At 37.2% G+C, this 17,978-nt stretch overlaps 1 protein-coding gene across 2 annotated transcripts in view; it reads left to right on the forward strand.

Annotated features, from left to right (window-relative positions):
* The first annotated feature begins 1,123 nt into the window (after positions 1-1,123).
* The window catches only part of LOC137046093 (lipoxygenase homology domain-containing protein 1-like), a 33,382-nt gene continuing 16,527 nt past the window's right edge, over positions 1,124-17,978 (forward strand). Inside the window, exons 1-20 of one of the 2 annotated variants that reach the window (XM_067423147.1) lie at positions 1,124-1,343; positions 1,423-1,607; positions 2,956-3,054; positions 3,158-3,309; positions 3,415-3,538; positions 4,198-4,448; positions 4,533-4,668; positions 6,936-7,096; positions 7,310-7,396; positions 10,759-10,894; positions 12,425-12,579; positions 12,940-13,100; positions 13,446-13,522; positions 13,771-13,967; positions 14,843-15,035; positions 15,224-15,384; positions 15,475-15,651; positions 15,885-16,026; positions 17,352-17,503; positions 17,575-17,708. In XM_067423147.1, the coding sequence (XP_067279248.1) occupies positions 1,445-1,607; positions 2,956-3,054; positions 3,158-3,309; positions 3,415-3,538; positions 4,198-4,448; positions 4,533-4,668; positions 6,936-7,096; positions 7,310-7,396; positions 10,759-10,894; positions 12,425-12,579; positions 12,940-13,100; positions 13,446-13,522; positions 13,771-13,967; positions 14,843-15,035; positions 15,224-15,384; positions 15,475-15,651; positions 15,885-16,026; positions 17,352-17,503; positions 17,575-17,708 (2,858 nt within the window). In that variant the 5' untranslated portion in view covers positions 1,124-1,343; positions 1,423-1,444. Of the gene's footprint in view, positions 1,344-1,422; positions 1,608-2,955; positions 3,055-3,157; positions 3,310-3,414; positions 3,539-4,197; positions 4,449-4,532; positions 4,669-6,935; positions 7,097-7,309; positions 7,397-10,758; positions 10,895-12,424; positions 12,580-12,939; positions 13,101-13,445; positions 13,523-13,770; positions 13,968-14,832; positions 15,036-15,223; positions 15,385-15,474; positions 15,652-15,884; positions 16,027-17,351; positions 17,504-17,574; positions 17,709-17,978 lie in introns of those variants that run through there. The other variant, XM_067423148.1, reaches the window with a different exon arrangement.

Raw genomic sequence — 17,978 nt, forward strand, 5'->3', positions numbered from 1 at the left:
GCTATATGATTATTCATGAAAGGAATGATTCATGACATGAATTTTAATCACGCTTGCATTACCATTACCCATGATCCCATGGTGCAAAGCACAGGATTTGCTCTCCTCTATACAGCCTCACCATGAACATTCATCTGAAGGTGAAGCGATTCATGTGACTTTCTCATCGAATAGATGAGAGGACAAAGTCATATGGCATCACTTTCTTTTGTGGTAAAACATAAGAAGTTTACACATAAACACAAAAAGGTAGGTGACTCATACAAATCTCCACACACATGTAATGTCCCATGTGTGCGTGTTGATTTTATATGAGTACAACCACAGACCCTCAAAACTCTCCCTACAGTAATCAGTCGTCCTGGTCCATGATCGGATTTAGAAATGAATTACTAATGGGAGAGTTTGTACTTGCTCAGATGAATGTCCAAACGGTTAATGTTGCATAATGACTTTTAAAACATAGGAAGAAGAAAAAAGGACAGATGCAGCTTCAGAAAAGTTTAGAAGAAGATTGCACAATGACAAAGAACAAATCATAAACTGGACGGCTAACTGTATATTCTTAAATCATTTGAAAGTTGAGCTTATATGTCCCCAAATTTTTGATTTTACAACCTATTTGAGAAACGTTGCATATTTGGGTAGCAAGGTGCATCTCACGCAACTTGTCAAAAACAACTCTGGGTTAAATTGCTAAAGAAAAGTTATTTCACTTTAAGGAAATGGATCATTGCGATTCAGCAAAATATACATCTTTATGTAGATCTGTTCATTAACAGAGAGTTTCACCAGAAATGTTTTTGGACTTTAATTCTGTCCGACAGTCAACATGCAACATTTTGGAATCGAGATGATATTTAACAGAATCTCTGAATCTGTCTAAATGTCATCATTTCCAAAGTTTGCTGGTGCGGTTTCAGCGTGCTGATCTCAGGTGACATGTGTGTTGGTTTCACCGCATCGGTAAGTCCTTGTGGACGTGTGTGAGTAATTTGGCAGTGTGAGTGGATGTGTAATTCATACTGGGTGATTTTTAATTCATGCATTTTGCATTTTGATTAGAGAGATGGTTTTGCAGAAGCCAACGCAAGAGACCGTAGAATGATATGTGGGTCAATGACAGTGACAGATGTTTCTCTCATAAACACACTCTCATTCATAGTCAGTCTCAGATGTCGGGGCATTACTTAGTTAGAAGCTTGATTGAGTGTCAATCGTTTAGTTTTGAGTCTATTCACAGGTTTATTCCTCTATTTCAGGAGCAGAACAGCTTTCGAAAAGAACAAGACTGACGTCTTTAGGATCAAAACTCACAATGTTGGGCCAATAAAGAAACTTAGGTATGCATACATCCAAAAGTAACTACCTTAAAGGCAAGTAGTAAAAGTTACAGCTTGTGATGTACTTTCTGTAATGCAGAATTGAGCATGATAACACAGGCATGAGTGCCAGTTGGTTCCTGGACCGAGTCATTGTGACAGATATGAATAGGCCACACCTCCGCTTCTTTTATGCCTGCAACAATTGGCTGAGCAGAGAAGAGGGGGATGGACTTACTGTCCGCTATCTGTTGGGCAGCCTAAACCCCATGGACATTCCAAAACGTATGTTGAGACCTTTTATTTATAATATGTACATAAATTAATCACATTACTGGGCCATCTAAAAATCTGCCAGTAAATCTAGTCAAACTTTAAATTAGACAAGTTTCTTTCTATTATAAAACATGCTTTTAGATTAAACTGTTATAACATTGTTTATATTTGTTTTGTTTCTGAACCGCCTGAAAAATGTGTTAAAAAAATACCACTTTTTTATGTCAAATCACATTTATTTTTTTATTTTATCTCATTTTATGTTGAGACGTATGTTGAGACCTTTTATTTACAATACATACTTGATACAAAATAGAGTAAATAAATAAGTCACATTACTAAACCACCTAAAAATGTGCCAATAAATCTAGTCAGACTTTAATTTTGTATGTTTTTTTATTTTGTTTCTGAACCACCTAAAAATGTGTCGAAAAATCTACTCAAAATTTAATTTTGACAAATTTGAAAAACATGTTTTTTTTGTTATTTATTTATTTTTTTATTTTTTTATTGCCGGATCACCTGAAAAATGTGTCATAAATGTTTTATATATATATATATATATATATATACAACATATATATTATATATATATATATATATATATATATATATACATACAATATATATACATAAATATATATATACAATTATTTATTTAAAAAAAAAAATTAGACACATTTCCTACAATTATTAAACAGGCATTTAGGTCAAACCCATAGATCGACAAAAAAATGAAAATTCTGTCGTTTTGTACTCATCCTTTTGTACTCATCCTCATCCTATCGTCCATGAAATGCTGTAATCCTTAGCTCTCAACCGACAAAACACATACACACATTAACACTACATAAAAAAAAAAAAATGATGTGCATTATATGAAACACTATTATTTTTTATTGACACCTGTAGAATATTTACAATAAATCAAATAAAATTCTGTCTCTCAACAGTAAGACTACCAATAAATACTACATAACCTACAGTTATACTTCATGCAGTATTTATGTCACGCGGGTCATGTGATCATGACCATAGATGATGGATGCACACAAACATCACCAGCCCAAACCAGACTCAGGTTGCATACAAAGGATCAGGAGAAATTTAGTAGAAGAGTAGAGTTTCAGGTGAGGATCACAATATCACCAGTCCTACATTCCCATATACCGCTGACAATATAACATTACATCTCATAGAGAAGAGAGAGAAAGACTAGATATAACACCCGTTTCTAAGGAAGACATCAACGGGGGTTTCTGGTGCTCTATGGCCAAAAAGACATGTACATGTCCGTAAAATGCAGGTTTTACCTTGTATATGTCTGTTAATGTATGTGTGTGTTAATGCTTTACAGAGAACAAGTATATAGCCAGTGTCTTCACAATGGATGCTAAAGGAAGTGGGACTGATGCTGATGTCTATCTAAATATCTTTGGAGAGTTTGGGGATACAGGTCATTACTAAAAGCAGTTGTCCATGTTTCTGTGTTGTGTTATCGCTTTATGTTGCACATAAAAGACTTTTAAAAGTTACTTGTCTTGGTGCGATCTTTGCAGGAGAACGGAAGCTGGCTAGCGAGGGAAAGGACAATTTCGAGCGCGGCAATGAAGACAAATTCACCATTGAAGCACCAAATCTCGGCAGACTTAGAAAAATTACCATCGGACACAACAACAAGGGGTCTTCTGCTGGTTGGGCGTGTGATAAAGTACACAAATGCACTTTTCAAACATAAACCTCGTAAAGAATATCTTGTGCCTCTCTCCTCTGTGGCAAATATGGTGTGTTTATCAGTTATGGTGATGTGTTTTAGGTTGTAGTTGACGACATGGGGAACAAAGAGGTCTATGAGTTTCCTGTTGATGCATGGTTTGATATCTCAGAAGGGGACGGCAAAATTCAAAGAGATGTGCTTGTCGGGGCCACACAACCAATGGGTAAGAGCTGTGTGTGTTTGTGTGTTAAAGTAAGTGCATCTGATTTAAAATGTCACATGCTGTCAAATGGTTAAATAATTAAAATATAAAAAAAAGGTAAAATATTAAGTTCTATTTAACCCTGTAAAGCCTGACATGAAATGATAGCCAGAAAGATCACATTTAAAAAAATTCACATTTTTTAACAGTTTATTGAACCTTTTGACAAACGAGTTCAAAATAAAAGAAAATCTAACAAAGTTTGCATATGTGTTTTATGTTTTGTATACGTTAGCCTTTTATTGCACATATGAGGAGGAAAAGCACATCAATGTCTTTCAGAGGGCCAAACTGAGCAAAATAACGTACTACTACTGACATAAAATGCAAATAAATATTAGTTGCAATTCTACAGGTGCTGGCCATATAATTAGAATATCATAAAAAAGTTGATTTATTTCACTAATTCCATTCAAAAAGTGAACCTTGTATATTATATTCATTCATTACTCACAAACGGATGTATTTGATGATTATAACAGACTATTAAGGAAAATCCCAAATTCAGTATCTCAGAAAATTAGAATATTGTGAAAAGGTCCAACATTGAAGACACGTGGTGCCACACTCTAATCAGCTTATTAACTCAAAACTAATGTTTGTTGTGTATGTGCGTGTAGCGATTGTGTATAACGTACAGGTGATGACGGGTGATATTCGCGGGGCGGGCACTAATTCTAAGATCCACCTCGTAATGCACGGTCATAAGGGAATTAAGAACAGTGGCAAGCTGTTTCTGGAGGGCGGCACATTTGAGCGCGCCCAGATCGACATCTTTAACGTGGAGCTGCTGGAATTGCTCAGCCCGCTCAGTAGAGTCACGATCGGACACGACAACGCTGGGATTAGCTGCGGATGGTATTGCGAAAAGGTGTGTGTTGGGGCTATAAGGTGTTTTGAAGCTTTCATTACTTATTCATACATACAACGTGTGATCTCTCTCTTTCTCTCACAGGTGACCGTATACTGCCCGTTCACAGGCTTAGAGCAGGTGTTTCCCTGCGGACGGTGGCTGGATGAAGATGAGGGTGATGGACTGGTGGAGCGAGAACTGTACGAGATGGTCTCACTCAGGCATAAAAAGCAAAAGAGTGAGCAAATGATCAAAATATTGCTCTGTTCAAGCAGTCAGGGGCGAGTTTACATTAATATTTAGTCATTTAGCACACACTTTTATCCTTATAGATCCTTACAGTTTTATCCTTACAGTCTTACAGGTTCACTAAACATGATGTATTTCAGTGTAAAGACTTATTCACTAACTGCCTGTAATCAACTTGCCTGTAATCAAGTGAAATAGTGCTGTGTAACCAAATTATTGTCATTCTTTCAGTGCAAACATGCAGTCAAAGACCTATTATTTCTAAATGATGCAAAAAAAAATCAATAAAATAAAATTACAATCATAAACAATTAAAAAAAATCTATTATAAAATAAAATTGTATACATATAAACCATAAAATCTAATAAAAAAATATTCATAAAATAATAAAATCAATGCTAAAATAAAATTACAGTGCCTTTGGAAAGTATTCGGCCCCCTTGAACTTTGCGACCTTTTGCCACATTTCAGGCTTCAAACATAAATATATGAAACTGTAATTTTTTGTGAAGAATCAACAACAAGTGGGACACAATCATGAAGTGGAACGAAATTTATTGGATATTTCAAACTTTTTTAACAAATCAAAAACTGAAAAATTGGGCGTGCGAAATTATTCGGCCCCCTTAAGTTAATACTTTGTAGCGCCACCTTTTGCTGCGATTACAGCTGTAAGTCGCTTGGGGTATGGCTCTATCAGTTTTGCACATCGAGAGAATGACATTTTTGCCCATTCCTCGTTGCAGAACAGCTCGAGCTCAGTGAGGTTGGATGGAGAGCGTTTGTGAACAGCAGTTTTCTGTTCTTTCCACAGATTCTCGATTGGATTCAGGGCTGGACTTTGACTTGGCCATTCTAACAGCTGGATATGTTTATTTTTGAACCATTCCATTGTAGATCTTGCTTTATGTTTTGGATCATTGTCTTGTTGGAAGACAAATCTCCGTCCCAGTCTCAGGTCTTTTTCAGACTCCATCAGGTTTTCTTCCAGAATGGTCCTGTATTTGGCTCCATCCATCTTCCCATCAATTTCAACCATCTTCCCTGTCCCTGCTGAAGAAAAGCAGGCCCAAACCATGATGCTGCCACCTCCATGTTTGACAGTGGGGATGGTGTGTTCAGGGTCATGAGCTGTGCTGCTTTTACGCCAAACATAACGTTTTGCATTGTTGCGAAAAAAAGTTAAATTTTGGTTTCATCTGACCAGAGCACCTTCTTCCACATGTTTGGTGTGTCTCCCAGGTGGCTTGTGGCAAACTTTAAACTACACTTTTTATGGATATCTTGAAGAAATGGCTTTCTTCTTGCCACTCTTCCATTAAGGCCAGATTTGTGCAGTATACGACTGATTGTTGTCCTATGGTCAGAGTCTCCCACCTCAGCTGTAGATCTCTGCAGTTCATCCAGAGTGATCATGGGCCTCTTGGCTGCATCTCTGATCAGTCTTCTCCTTGTATGAGCTGAAAGTTTAGAGGGACGGCCGGGTCTTGGTAGATTTGCAGTGGTCTGATACTCCTTCTATTTCAATATTATCGCTTGCACAGTGCTCCTTGGGATGTTTAAAGCTTGGGAAATCTTTTTGTATCCAAATCCGGCTTTAAACTTCTCCACAACAGTATCTCGGACCTGCCTGGTGTGTTCCTTGTTCTTCATGATGCTCTCTGCGCTTTAAACGGACCTCTGAGACTATCACAGTGCAGGTGCATTTATACGGAGACGTGATTACACACAGGTGGAGTCTATTGATCATCATTAGTCATTGAGGTCAACATTGGATCATTCAGAGATGCTCACTGAACTTCTGGAGAGAGTTTGCTGCACGGAAAGTAAAGGGGACGAATAATTTTGCACGCCCAATTTTTCAGTTTTTGATTTGTTAAAAAAGTTTAAAATATCCAATAAATTTCATTCCACTTCATGATTGTGTCCCACTTTTTGTTGATTCTTCACAAAAAATTACAGTTTTATATATTTTAGTTTGAAGCATGAAATGTGGCAAAAGTTTGCAAAGTTCAAGGGGGCTGAATCGCAAGGCACTGTGATATATGTGCGTGTTTGTGTGTGTATATATATATATATATATATTACACACACATACATACACACACACACACAGTATATTTAAACATATATACAGAGTGTAACTTGTTAAAGTTAAAATGATTGTAATTATAATCCTAAAATATTGTTGCATTAACTCTTAAAGCTTCAACACACACAAATCCATCTCTTCTGTGTGTTTGTGTGTTTCCCAGAATTCCCGTGGTCTCTATGGATCTTTACATCGGAGATTAAAGGTGCCGGCACAGATGCACAGGTTTTCCTGCAGGTGTACGGAGAGAATGGCAAGAGCGATGAGATGAAACTCGAGAGCAAATCTGACAGTTTTGAACAGGGACAGTGCGACAAGTTCATTGTATGTCAAAGTGTCTCATTCTATGAATAAACTGTGGTCCCAAAACATAATTGTAAAATTAAGTGTCAATTTATGATTGCCATTATAGTAGATATAAGGATATATCAAAGTTTACCATTTCCAGAAGTGTCCAGATATTTTTCAGGGCCACTGTATTTTGGACATTTTGAATTACAAATATATGTTTGTTTTGCATCTTTTCTGGTGCTCTAGATTGAGATGCCCGATATCGGGAAGATACGCAAGCTGAGAATCTGGCACGAAAAGAGGAATCCTTTCTCTGGCTGGCATCTTGGCAGGGTGAGAAGCTCGTGCACTATTACACACAACCAATTTGTCCATTTCACACTGTAATCATGTTTTGAGCAAGCAAGCATCCTGTTTTTCTCAGCTACTGGTACCATTTAAAATGACCTGTGCACTGTACTGCTAAAAATAAGTGTGTTTAGTATAATTAAGTTTAAATAATTAGTGTTTCACAAGTGAGTTTGGAACACAAAAAAACTCAATATGAACTTTTTTTAATACATTTCTCGCAAATGATCTGTGCTATGGTGTATGCATTCATTTGTTAAGAGACCCTCTGTGGTGAAAATCCAGTTAAGGTTTTTTTTATGTCTATGGAGCAGATTTAGTAAACAGCAAATTAGCGTGATAACGCAATTCCAAAAAACGCTGATGGGAGTGGAAATCTCAGCACGTGATCTACTGAAGACACAATATGTAAGATTCTTGGATTTAAATACCAAAAAATCACTAGAAACAGCATTACATATTTTTTGGCCTTGTGTACTCCTAGATCTTTCCATTCGCTTTACTATATTATGTGTTTTATTAGACAAGAGAACAACTGTTTGGATACATTTATAGACAGAAAACTAATGATTGTTATACAGCTCAACACAGGTAGTCTTATTGTTTGAATCTGTTTTTCTTGATTTACCTCAAGTACCATGTTTTTACCATGACTAATATTGATCTAGCTCACTGCAGTGTGAACAAGTGTCCTATAGTAGCCGCAGGGTGAATATGGAGAGTAGCATTATAGCATAACTTTCAACACATTCATATGTATCTAATATGATATGTGCTGCATTCCCCCACATATGCTTGACCGGAACAAGCAGAATCAGCGACTGTGGCATAATAAAAGCTCCGCTGCTGTCGAGCCGTGTCTCACACTCGTCTCTCATTAGCAATCGCTCCAGCGGCCTCGTTCAGCTCCACAACACTCGGCCCTGTTCTGCGTCATACTTCAGTAACATTAATCATCTCATCCATGAACATGATTTTTGCCCGATTCCTGTCATGATTCTTTTCCACCAGCTGTGAGGTGAAGACAACATTTCCCATGAATCCACGCTTAATCTCTGCGTCATCAAGCTACTCCTTTGTTTTGAATAGACGACCCCTAGCGGTGAAAAACTACATATTGTGCCTTTAAAGCACACAGACGCAGCTTGATAATTTCCATAATGACCAACTCAATCTACCAAGAGCAGCGTAATGAGCGTCTGGTTTAAGACCTGTGTTTTTTTTTTTTTTACATATTGGTGCAAATACCCATAAATTTTGCATCTGAAAGAGAAACTCCTACAACAGGAGCATGGTTTGTGTAACATTAGCAACACATGATTAGCTGTTTGATAACATTGGCTGTATCCGAAAACCTAGGCAGCTGATCTGTTACCTCACTGGCTTATCAGACAATGATTTATAAGGCAGCGTTTGTGCACAAAGGCGCCTCACGAAACGGATGTTGGACAGACTTCTAAGGCACTGTAAAAGTTTAATGATCTACAGCAAAATAGAGAGAGCTTTGGTGAGAACTAAACAAATATTCAATTACTACATTAATCATTTCTCACTAGAAATGACATCAGAAGCGGAAAATGTTGGTCAAAAACATACATTTAAACACAAACTGAACTGCAAACGCAACTTTCGGACACCATCTTTTTTTTTTTAGCTCAACTGTTACAGAATGGAAAGCACAGGATTGTGGGATATCAAAGTCAGCAAAGGATGCATTTATACTGCCTTCAAAACTCGATTAGATGAAGGTATCTCACGAGACCGGAAGAGAAGCTAACATTCAATTTCGGACCATAGTGTGTAAAATAACTATGGATGTAGTGTCCGTGTCCAAGAATTTTTGATGCCTAAAGTCGGCCGTTGCTATCTCGTCACAGTGCGTCACTCCCAGCAACAGAAAATTAGCAAAAGAGGCAGGACGTGGCTGGAGCTGAGGGGATGTGATGGCTAACAGACAGCAGACAAACAGCTAGTAGTGACAGCAGCACTGCAATCCACCTGTCGGGCTGTCAATCGATTAAAAAATTTAATCGCGATTAATCGCACGATTGTCATGAGTTAACTCGCGATTAATCACAATTTAATCGCACATTTTTAACAATTGTAAATGTATCCTAAATTAAGTTTAAATTAAGTTTTTAATACTTTAATCAACATGGGTATGGACAAATATGCATGCTTTATGCAAATGTACATTTATTATTAGATAACTATAGAATAACTGATAACCGACTCTGTTGCACAGTTGAGAAATTACCGTAAAGACCTGAGGAGATGCTCGCAGGCAATCTTTAACTGTCTATGAGACAGTCGGGGGGGATGTGGAGACATAAAGTCTGATAAAGTCAAGGGGGAAGAATGGGGAGAAGCCCATAGTGAGCCAAAAGCAACGGGAGAAAATATTTAAACAACTTGATTCAGATTTCACTTTCCACAACTACTAGAAGACCTACAGCTGTCAGACAGGAGGCTCACGTCACATCTACGTCGTCAAGCTCAGTCTGAGCCTGCGCAGTTTGCTCAGCCATCAGGAAGTGAGTGCCTCTGATTGGCCTCATTTTCAGCCGTCGAAGTCAATGCGATAGCTCTGTCCATTTCTTTTACTGTCTATGATTTTATCATGGGGCTCAATGAGATTCGGCTCCCTTTTGGGAGTTTTGGCCCTAGTGGCCAGTCAATGAATTGCAGTTTAAGTCACTTCTGTATTGGCTTCAAGAGAAACTTTAAGAGGTTGTTGCTTGATTTGGATGTGCCTTCCTACCTTGAAATGTGTCCTTCGAAGGTAGCATTTTCCAGTTTTCGAAAAAATGACAATTTCCATTGTCAAGCCAAAAGCTAAACATATCAATTACCGTTATGTGCCTGACGTTGTATAGAGCAATACATAAAACACATTAACATTCTGATACATCGATTTGTTGACTACCCTATATAATTCACTCTTCCAAAACCACTCTTATTCTTTTTAATGAGTTTAAACAAAAATGGCTGAATTGAACCAATATCTCCACTGGCCAGTGTATTGTGTTTAGTACAGTTGACCATGTGGATCAGGTAGACCGAGCTGGTGTGATTGTGTGGAAGTGGAGATAAATTGTATATTCATGGTCTGAATTAATCTATTTTAGGGGATGAAGAAACCATTTTCACATGGAAAAACACTTTTAAATGTGTCATTTTGATTATCAAAGATGAAATTTAAATACTTATTATTACAATTAATTAACTTTACATTAAGTTGTTAAATTACAACTGTACACAATTTTTGCATTTTGTTTGTCTATTATGTTGCCTGAGCTCTAAGCACTAACTCTTTCTTCTGATTTACTGTATTTGTCTGCATATAGGTGACATTAATGAAGACCCTTACTAGAGAGAAATACTCATTTGTATGTAACCGTTGGTTGGACATCAATGAAGACGACAATGAGATCATTAGAGAACTACCAGCTACTGGAAAACTTGTGCCAGAACCTTTACCAAGTGAGAGAACTGCAAAACACATCCGTTCACTATTAAAGGTTCTACTTAGTGCATGAACCATTTAAAGTATTAAAAAACGGAAAACCATGTACATGTAGGTACTAGAAAACCAAAATCCAAAACAGTGATCTAAAGAAACAAGACCAAGGGCCCTATCTTGCACCCAGCGCAATTGACTTTGTACACCGACGAATGTGTCATTCCTATTTTGCACCCGCGCAAAGCACGCTTTTCACTCCACAGAAGCACGTCACTAAACTAGTGAATGAACTTGTGCTCCCATGGCGGTTCAGCGCAAAAAAGGAGGCGTGTTCCGGCGCAAACAATCCCTGGTGCTATTTTGCTGTTCCATTAAACAGTTGCGCCACTGACCAGAAAAAACCTGGTCTAAAGTCAGTGGCGTGTTGCGCGTTGTTCATTATGTTATTTTAAGGGCGCATGCTTGACCATAATGTATAGCGTGCACAACGCGCACACACTTTGCTTATGTAATCTACACAGATGCAACAGTTATTTATCAAATCATAAATTGCTACACTAAAAAAATATTAATGAGAATATCTCATACACATGAGATGACGAAAATCATTGTGGTGTGCCACGAAGATGTGAAAAAATAGGCATAAATCTAGCTTACAAATTATTCAATTGTAGTAATTAAGGATCAGACCTGTTTGCCCAATAGTGGTAAGACATATATGTATATAAGGACATCTGACAAATTGGTTTGTCCGTCAATAACCAGGAAAAAATAGACTGAAAAACTGTTTAACCGATGACTGTTTAACCGACGCTATTTTGGGTGGGTTTCTCCCATCCCCATACAACACAACTTTTCTGTCTTTCACTGCTCTTACAAGAACATCAGGCTCCTCGGCTGTGAACCGCTCCTGGCATGCGCCTGGTAAATACGCCATAATAATAGCGACCCATAATAGAACTTGCGCACCTGCTTTTAAAGGGAATGTTGGATGACGCTCTGATTGGTTTATTCACGTTACGCCCAAACCACACCTATGAATAATGAAGCTACTTCAGACCAACCCATTTTAGATTTGCGCCAGGCGCAAGAGCCATTTATCCCGCTGGGAAAATAGCAACAGCGCCGAGACCCGCCCACAAAGTTACTTGCGCTCCGCGCTTTGACACTTGCTTTTCAGATCGTTATAGAGCCCCAAGTGTTTCAAGAGCTAGGTTTAAAAACCAGGGTAGAAAATAGCCTATTACTTATTCATTATGATGTTTTTGAATGTAAAAACCATGAGAACATCATAAGCTGACCATATATATATATATATATATATATATATATATATATATGGTAAAACATATATAAAAGCTAGTTTATGACCTCTTTAATAAGAATTAAGGACAGAAGTACAAGAATATCTAAGTACTTAAAATTAAGTTAAGTACAGAACATAAGTGGCTTCAAAGAACCAATTAATAGCTTGCAGCTGGAAAAAAAGCACATTTTACAAACAAAGATAAAGATTTATAAAATGTTTGTGTTTTTTTGCCAATTAATAGTTATCAAGTATCGTGTGACGATTTGCACGGGAAACATCAGTGGAAGCGGAACGGACGCCAGTGTTTATTTAAACATCATTGGTGATTTGGGAGACACCGGAGAGCGTCTGATGTTCATGAGCAAAAACAACGTCAACAAATTTGAGAAGGGAAATGTGAGTAATGACATTTAACTTGCTGGCATGAAATATTTGATATACTGTATACACTAGCATTTAAAAGTTTGACCAAATCAGCATATTCAAAGAATTTCTAAAGGATCATGTGATACTGAAGACTGGAGTAGTGATGCTGAGAATTCAGGTTTTATATCACAGGAATAAATTACATTTGAAAATATATTCAAATAATATATTTATTTTAAATTCTAATAAGATACCATAATTTTGTATCAGATAAATGCAGCCTTAAATTTAACATTACAAATGTAAATATATACAGATATACCCTATATACTATATACAAAATGCATACTACATACTGCAGGAAAAGTAAGTCTTTTACTCGTTTCTCAGGCTGATGAGTTTCTGATAGAGGCGGTCACACTGGGACAGATCAGGAGGGTTCGGATTGGTCATGATGGACGAGGCGGAGGCTGTGGTTGGTATCTGGATAAGGTGATGGTCAGAGAGGAGGGGCAGCCTGAGGCGGCATCTATCGAGTTCCCATGTTACAGGCAAGACAATCTGACACCATGAATAATATGTTTTTTAACTGTGGGAAAGTATATTACAAGCTCATATAGCAGTACATACCCATATGTGAATGTGTCTGGCCGTGTAAAGAACATTGGGAGAGTGGTGTTTAAGTCGATTATGTAGCTGAGAAAACAGACTCTGGTTACTAATGGACACTAAAGTGTGCTGAGGAAACCCTACCTACACCAACGAGAGAGTTCGGTTACACACACGCCTTTAACACACAAGCACAAATACACTCTCATCCCACACGTTCAACTACTGTCTCTCTCTCTCTCTCTCTCTCTCTCTCTCTCTCTCTCTCTCTCTCTCTCTCATCTCAGGTGGTTGGATCGTAACGAAGATGATGGACAGATTGTGAGAGAGTTAGTTCCCACTGATGATGGTCAACGTTTGTTCAGTGAGTGCGCACACAAGCAGACATAATCACATACAAATGTCAAATGTGTTCTATAATGAAACAAATAAAGTGCAAACAGGTAACATGCACATCCCTCCTCAGAAAGCTGCATGATTTACACTAATGCATCATTCATCATAGCACAAACAGGGCTTATTCAAATCACTAGTATAAGCAAGATAAGCAGTGATGATAACTTTTAATTTAGATGATAACTAAAACTGAAATAGTGTGTGGGTTTATTCCAGCGGTTGGCTATCATATTGCCATAAAGACAGGCAGTATTAATGGTGCCAGCTCAGATTCAAAGGTGTTCGTTAAGCTGTACGGAGAGAAAGGCGACACCAACAAGATGCTGCTGGTCGTCTCCGATAACGACTTGGGCAACTATTTTGAGACGGGACAGACGGACATCTTCACAATAGAGACCTTTGACATTGGCAAGGTATGCTACCTGATCAGGTGAGTCCCATTCACTCAATCTGAAGTTAAAATTCTATTCTATATTTATTCCATTTCTGTTGTGTACATTTGTCATGTTGGTTTTCTGTTAAAATGATCTTAAAATCATTCTATTCTATTATTTCTAATGTTCACATTTTTCTATTTTGTTCTGTTGTTTACATTTACTCTTTTGTGTTCTATTTTTCATATTCTATTTTACTGTATTCTATCTAATGTTCATATTTAATCTATTTCTGTTGTTTACATTTGTTCTATTGTGTTCTGTTGTTCAAATTATCTTAAACTCACTCTATTCTTTCTAACATTCAAATTTGTTCTATTTTCTTATGTTGATTACATTAGCTATTCTATTCTATTCTATTCTATTCTATTCTATTCTATTCTATTCTATTCTATTCTATTCCATTCCATTCCATTCCATTCCATTCCATTCCATTCCATTCCATTCCATTCCATTCCATTCCATTCCATTCCATTCCATTCCATTCCATTCCATTCCATTCCATTCCATTAGGATAGATTCATACTAACTATGCAATTAACTATCCACAAAGAAATTGTGTTAAATGTGAGGATGTGGCTCCTCCTTTTATGAAATAAAATACATAAACATAATTTCATACGTTTGTACACAATAGCAAACACACTCTGTATTCATGTATAAAATTATATTAATTATTTCTTATGTATTCTTGTCTTGTACTTGTGCATCTGTGAACTGTTCTGTGTTTATCTTGCTGCAAAACCAATTGCCCTATGGGGACAAATAAAGTCTAAAGTCTAAAGCCTAAAATGAATCTGCAGAATTTGTGTATTTATTGTGCTTCCCTTCCGCTCTGTGGGAGGGTTCTGTAGATAAACAGGCTGCTGATTGGCCACACTAATGAGGGCCTGCGAGCTGGTTGGTTTCTGGACAGCGTTCAGATCTGGGTGCCAGTGCATGGGCTGCAGTACATGTTCCCCAGTCACCGCTGGCTCTGTAAGGACGAGGCTGATGGGAAGGTGGAGGTGGAAATTTACCCAAGTGAGACGCTGGAGATCGAGAAATGTATGTATTTCATTTGCATTCATACATTTCATAAATGCTTTTTTTCTGCAAAGTTCTTGCATTCCAACCCATGACATGCAGGGATTATGCTATTTCATTATATGCACACAAAAGTTAATAGTGAAATGAATGCTTAAATCAGCTACTGTGAATTAAAAGTGATCAATCAGTATTTTTCTATGCGGCAGTGATCAATTATGAGGTTACCGTAGTGACGGGAGACGTGTGGGCCGGAGGGACGAATGCGAACGTCTTCCTGCAGATTTACGGTGAGGAAGGAAAATCTGAACTATTAAAGCTCAAGAGCCGATCCAACAACTTTGAGAGAGGAACCACTGAGATCTTTAGGGTGAGTTAATGGACTTGTACATGAAAATCTTACTGTTTATTTTAAAAGTTTCTGTGTCTGAGTAGAATACTCTCCTATTGGTTGATTAAGATTGAGGCCCTAGATGTGGGGCGGGTCTATAAGATCCGGATCGGCCATGATGGCTCAGGAATAGGGGCTGGATGGTTCCTGGAGAAAGTGGATGTTAAACGGCTGGTCATGGCAATGGTCAAACCAGAGAAAAAAGAGGAGGACAAGAAAGACAAGAAAAAGAAAAAGAAGAAAAAGGTCAGTTTGGCGAAAATCCAATTTGACAATTAGCTCTCTGCTTTTAAACAAAAAACATGTATTTTCTCAATTAGTAACAGTTAAATTAAATCTAAAGTAACTTTAGACCAGTCCAGCACCTAGTTATTTAATATTGTGAGGGGCCAAATGTGGCCAAACTTTTTACAAAACAGCTATAGAATAACTAATATTAGTCACTAATCTGAATATTTACTTTTAACAATCATGTGTAGGAGGAAGAAGAGGAATCCCCAGGTGTATTGAAGGAGGTGGTTCGATCTTTCAGTTTCCCATGTGGCCGATGGCTCGCTCGTGGTGAAAAAGATGGAGAGATACTTGTAGAGCTGTGTGCTGAGGATTACGAAGACTTAGAGGGTAGAGAGATTTGTTTTTGCATTTAATTTAAAATGTATAAATAAATACATTTACATTTTTTTAATAATACAATACTTAAAATATATAAGTAGTTTTAAAACTGACATATTAAAGGTGACAGTTAAGTACAAATCTTCCAGGGAAGTTCAGGCAGTAACAGAAAACAGCAAAGATTAAAAGATGATTGAGAATAAGAATTCATATCAGTATCAAATAAAAATGAAAATTGTTACTGATTAGTTTACGACCACACAGCTGATATGCTTTTCTGTTTTGGTTAAAGGATTAGTTCACTTCAAAATAAAAATGAAAATTTTACTCACCCCCATCTCCTCCAAGATGTTCATGTCTTTTGTTCTTTTTTTAAAATCTTAACATGTACATTTATATGGTTGCCAATGGCGATGTCAGCAAAAATTTCACTCACAAATGTGACCGTTTTAGTCGCGGTCTGGAGCCCTGATTTTACGAAAATAAAACATTTATAATTAATATTTATATTATTCTTTATATATATATATACACACATACATTTTGAATAAGAAATAATTATAATATTATTAATAAATGCATTTTTATTTCATTACAAACCGTTAAATGTTTTTCTAAAATAGTCAGCTTGTGCTTTTTTAGATCAATTTTATTTAATACTAAATTAAATGTGTTTGCTCTTTTGTTATCTAATGCATTTAGATTACAGTTCTATGTGTGGCTGAAGTGTTAAAGTGCCCTTATTTTGCCTTTTGAAATATGACCTTTCATGCAATGTGTAATATTGTTAAATATCAAAGTGCACAACAAAAAAATGTATTGTCTCCTAAAAGAGAGAATTTATTCTGAACTGCTGAAATGAGTTGTTAACAATTCCAGTGTCCCTTCATGTTACATACCTATGCAACAATGTAACAAATTTGCATAATGCTGTCTATGGTCTATATTAACTGCTTACGAACAACATCTACTTTGACCTTCTAACACTGTCGTCGTAGCTGAGACTGGAAGAGATCTTGTAAGAGATTTTCTAATAGCCATTTTGTTTACAATCACAACAGACTGGGCCTTCTAACCAATCAGAGCAGAGTAGACCAATTAGAATAGAGCAGGCTCATGGAAAGGTGGGGTTTATAGAGACTGGATCTTCAAATTAACCGTTTTCAGACTGTGGTGTGCTATGAGAAAATTCAAGTGTATTTCACCTTGTGCATGTAAACCTATTATAGGAGACCTCCAATACAAAATTAGGAACCTTTAAAGTAGCATAATAGGGGCACTTTAAAATTCAACAGTGCATTTTGAGAACACTTTTGTGTGTTCTTGTGTTTTAGACAACTCGTATGAAGTTCATGTGTTCACTGGGAATATGATGGGGGCCGGAACCGATGCAGGTGTTTACGTCAACATCTATGGAGAAATGGGCGACACGGGCGAGAGAAAACTACGCAAGTCAAACCACCTTAACAAGTTTGAGCGCGGACAGGTGATGGGAATACAACACACCCACACATTAAAACCGTTTACAAAATGCAACTGAATGTGGGCTGTTTTCAGGAAGATGTATTCACCATCACGGGGATGGACCTGGGGCAGCTGAAGAAACTGAGGATTCGTCATGACAACAAGCAGGCGAATGCTGCGTGGTACCTGGACCGCGTTGAGATCTTTGATACTAAAGATGAAACCATGTAAGTGTCATGCACATATCTCAAAACACATTCACCTTGTTTCACAGGCAAAAGCTTAAGCTAGTCCTAGACTAAAATGAATTCGAACCCCTCATCCGTATGTATTTTCAATGGCATATTATAAACTTACGAGAATACTTTATTACTTGAAAGAAGTAAATATACATTAATGAGCACCTATATTTTTGAAAGAACTAAGTGTTTTTAGCTAAGAAAAAACTAAAAAAGTTACACAGTGTAGCTTTAAAATCTCAAGATGCAACCAGTAAT

The sequence above is a fragment of the Pseudorasbora parva genome, chromosome 18, assembly GCF_024679245.1.
Source record: "Pseudorasbora parva isolate DD20220531a chromosome 18, ASM2467924v1, whole genome shotgun sequence".
Lineage (NCBI taxonomy): Eukaryota > Metazoa > Chordata > Actinopteri > Cypriniformes > Gobionidae > Pseudorasbora > Pseudorasbora parva.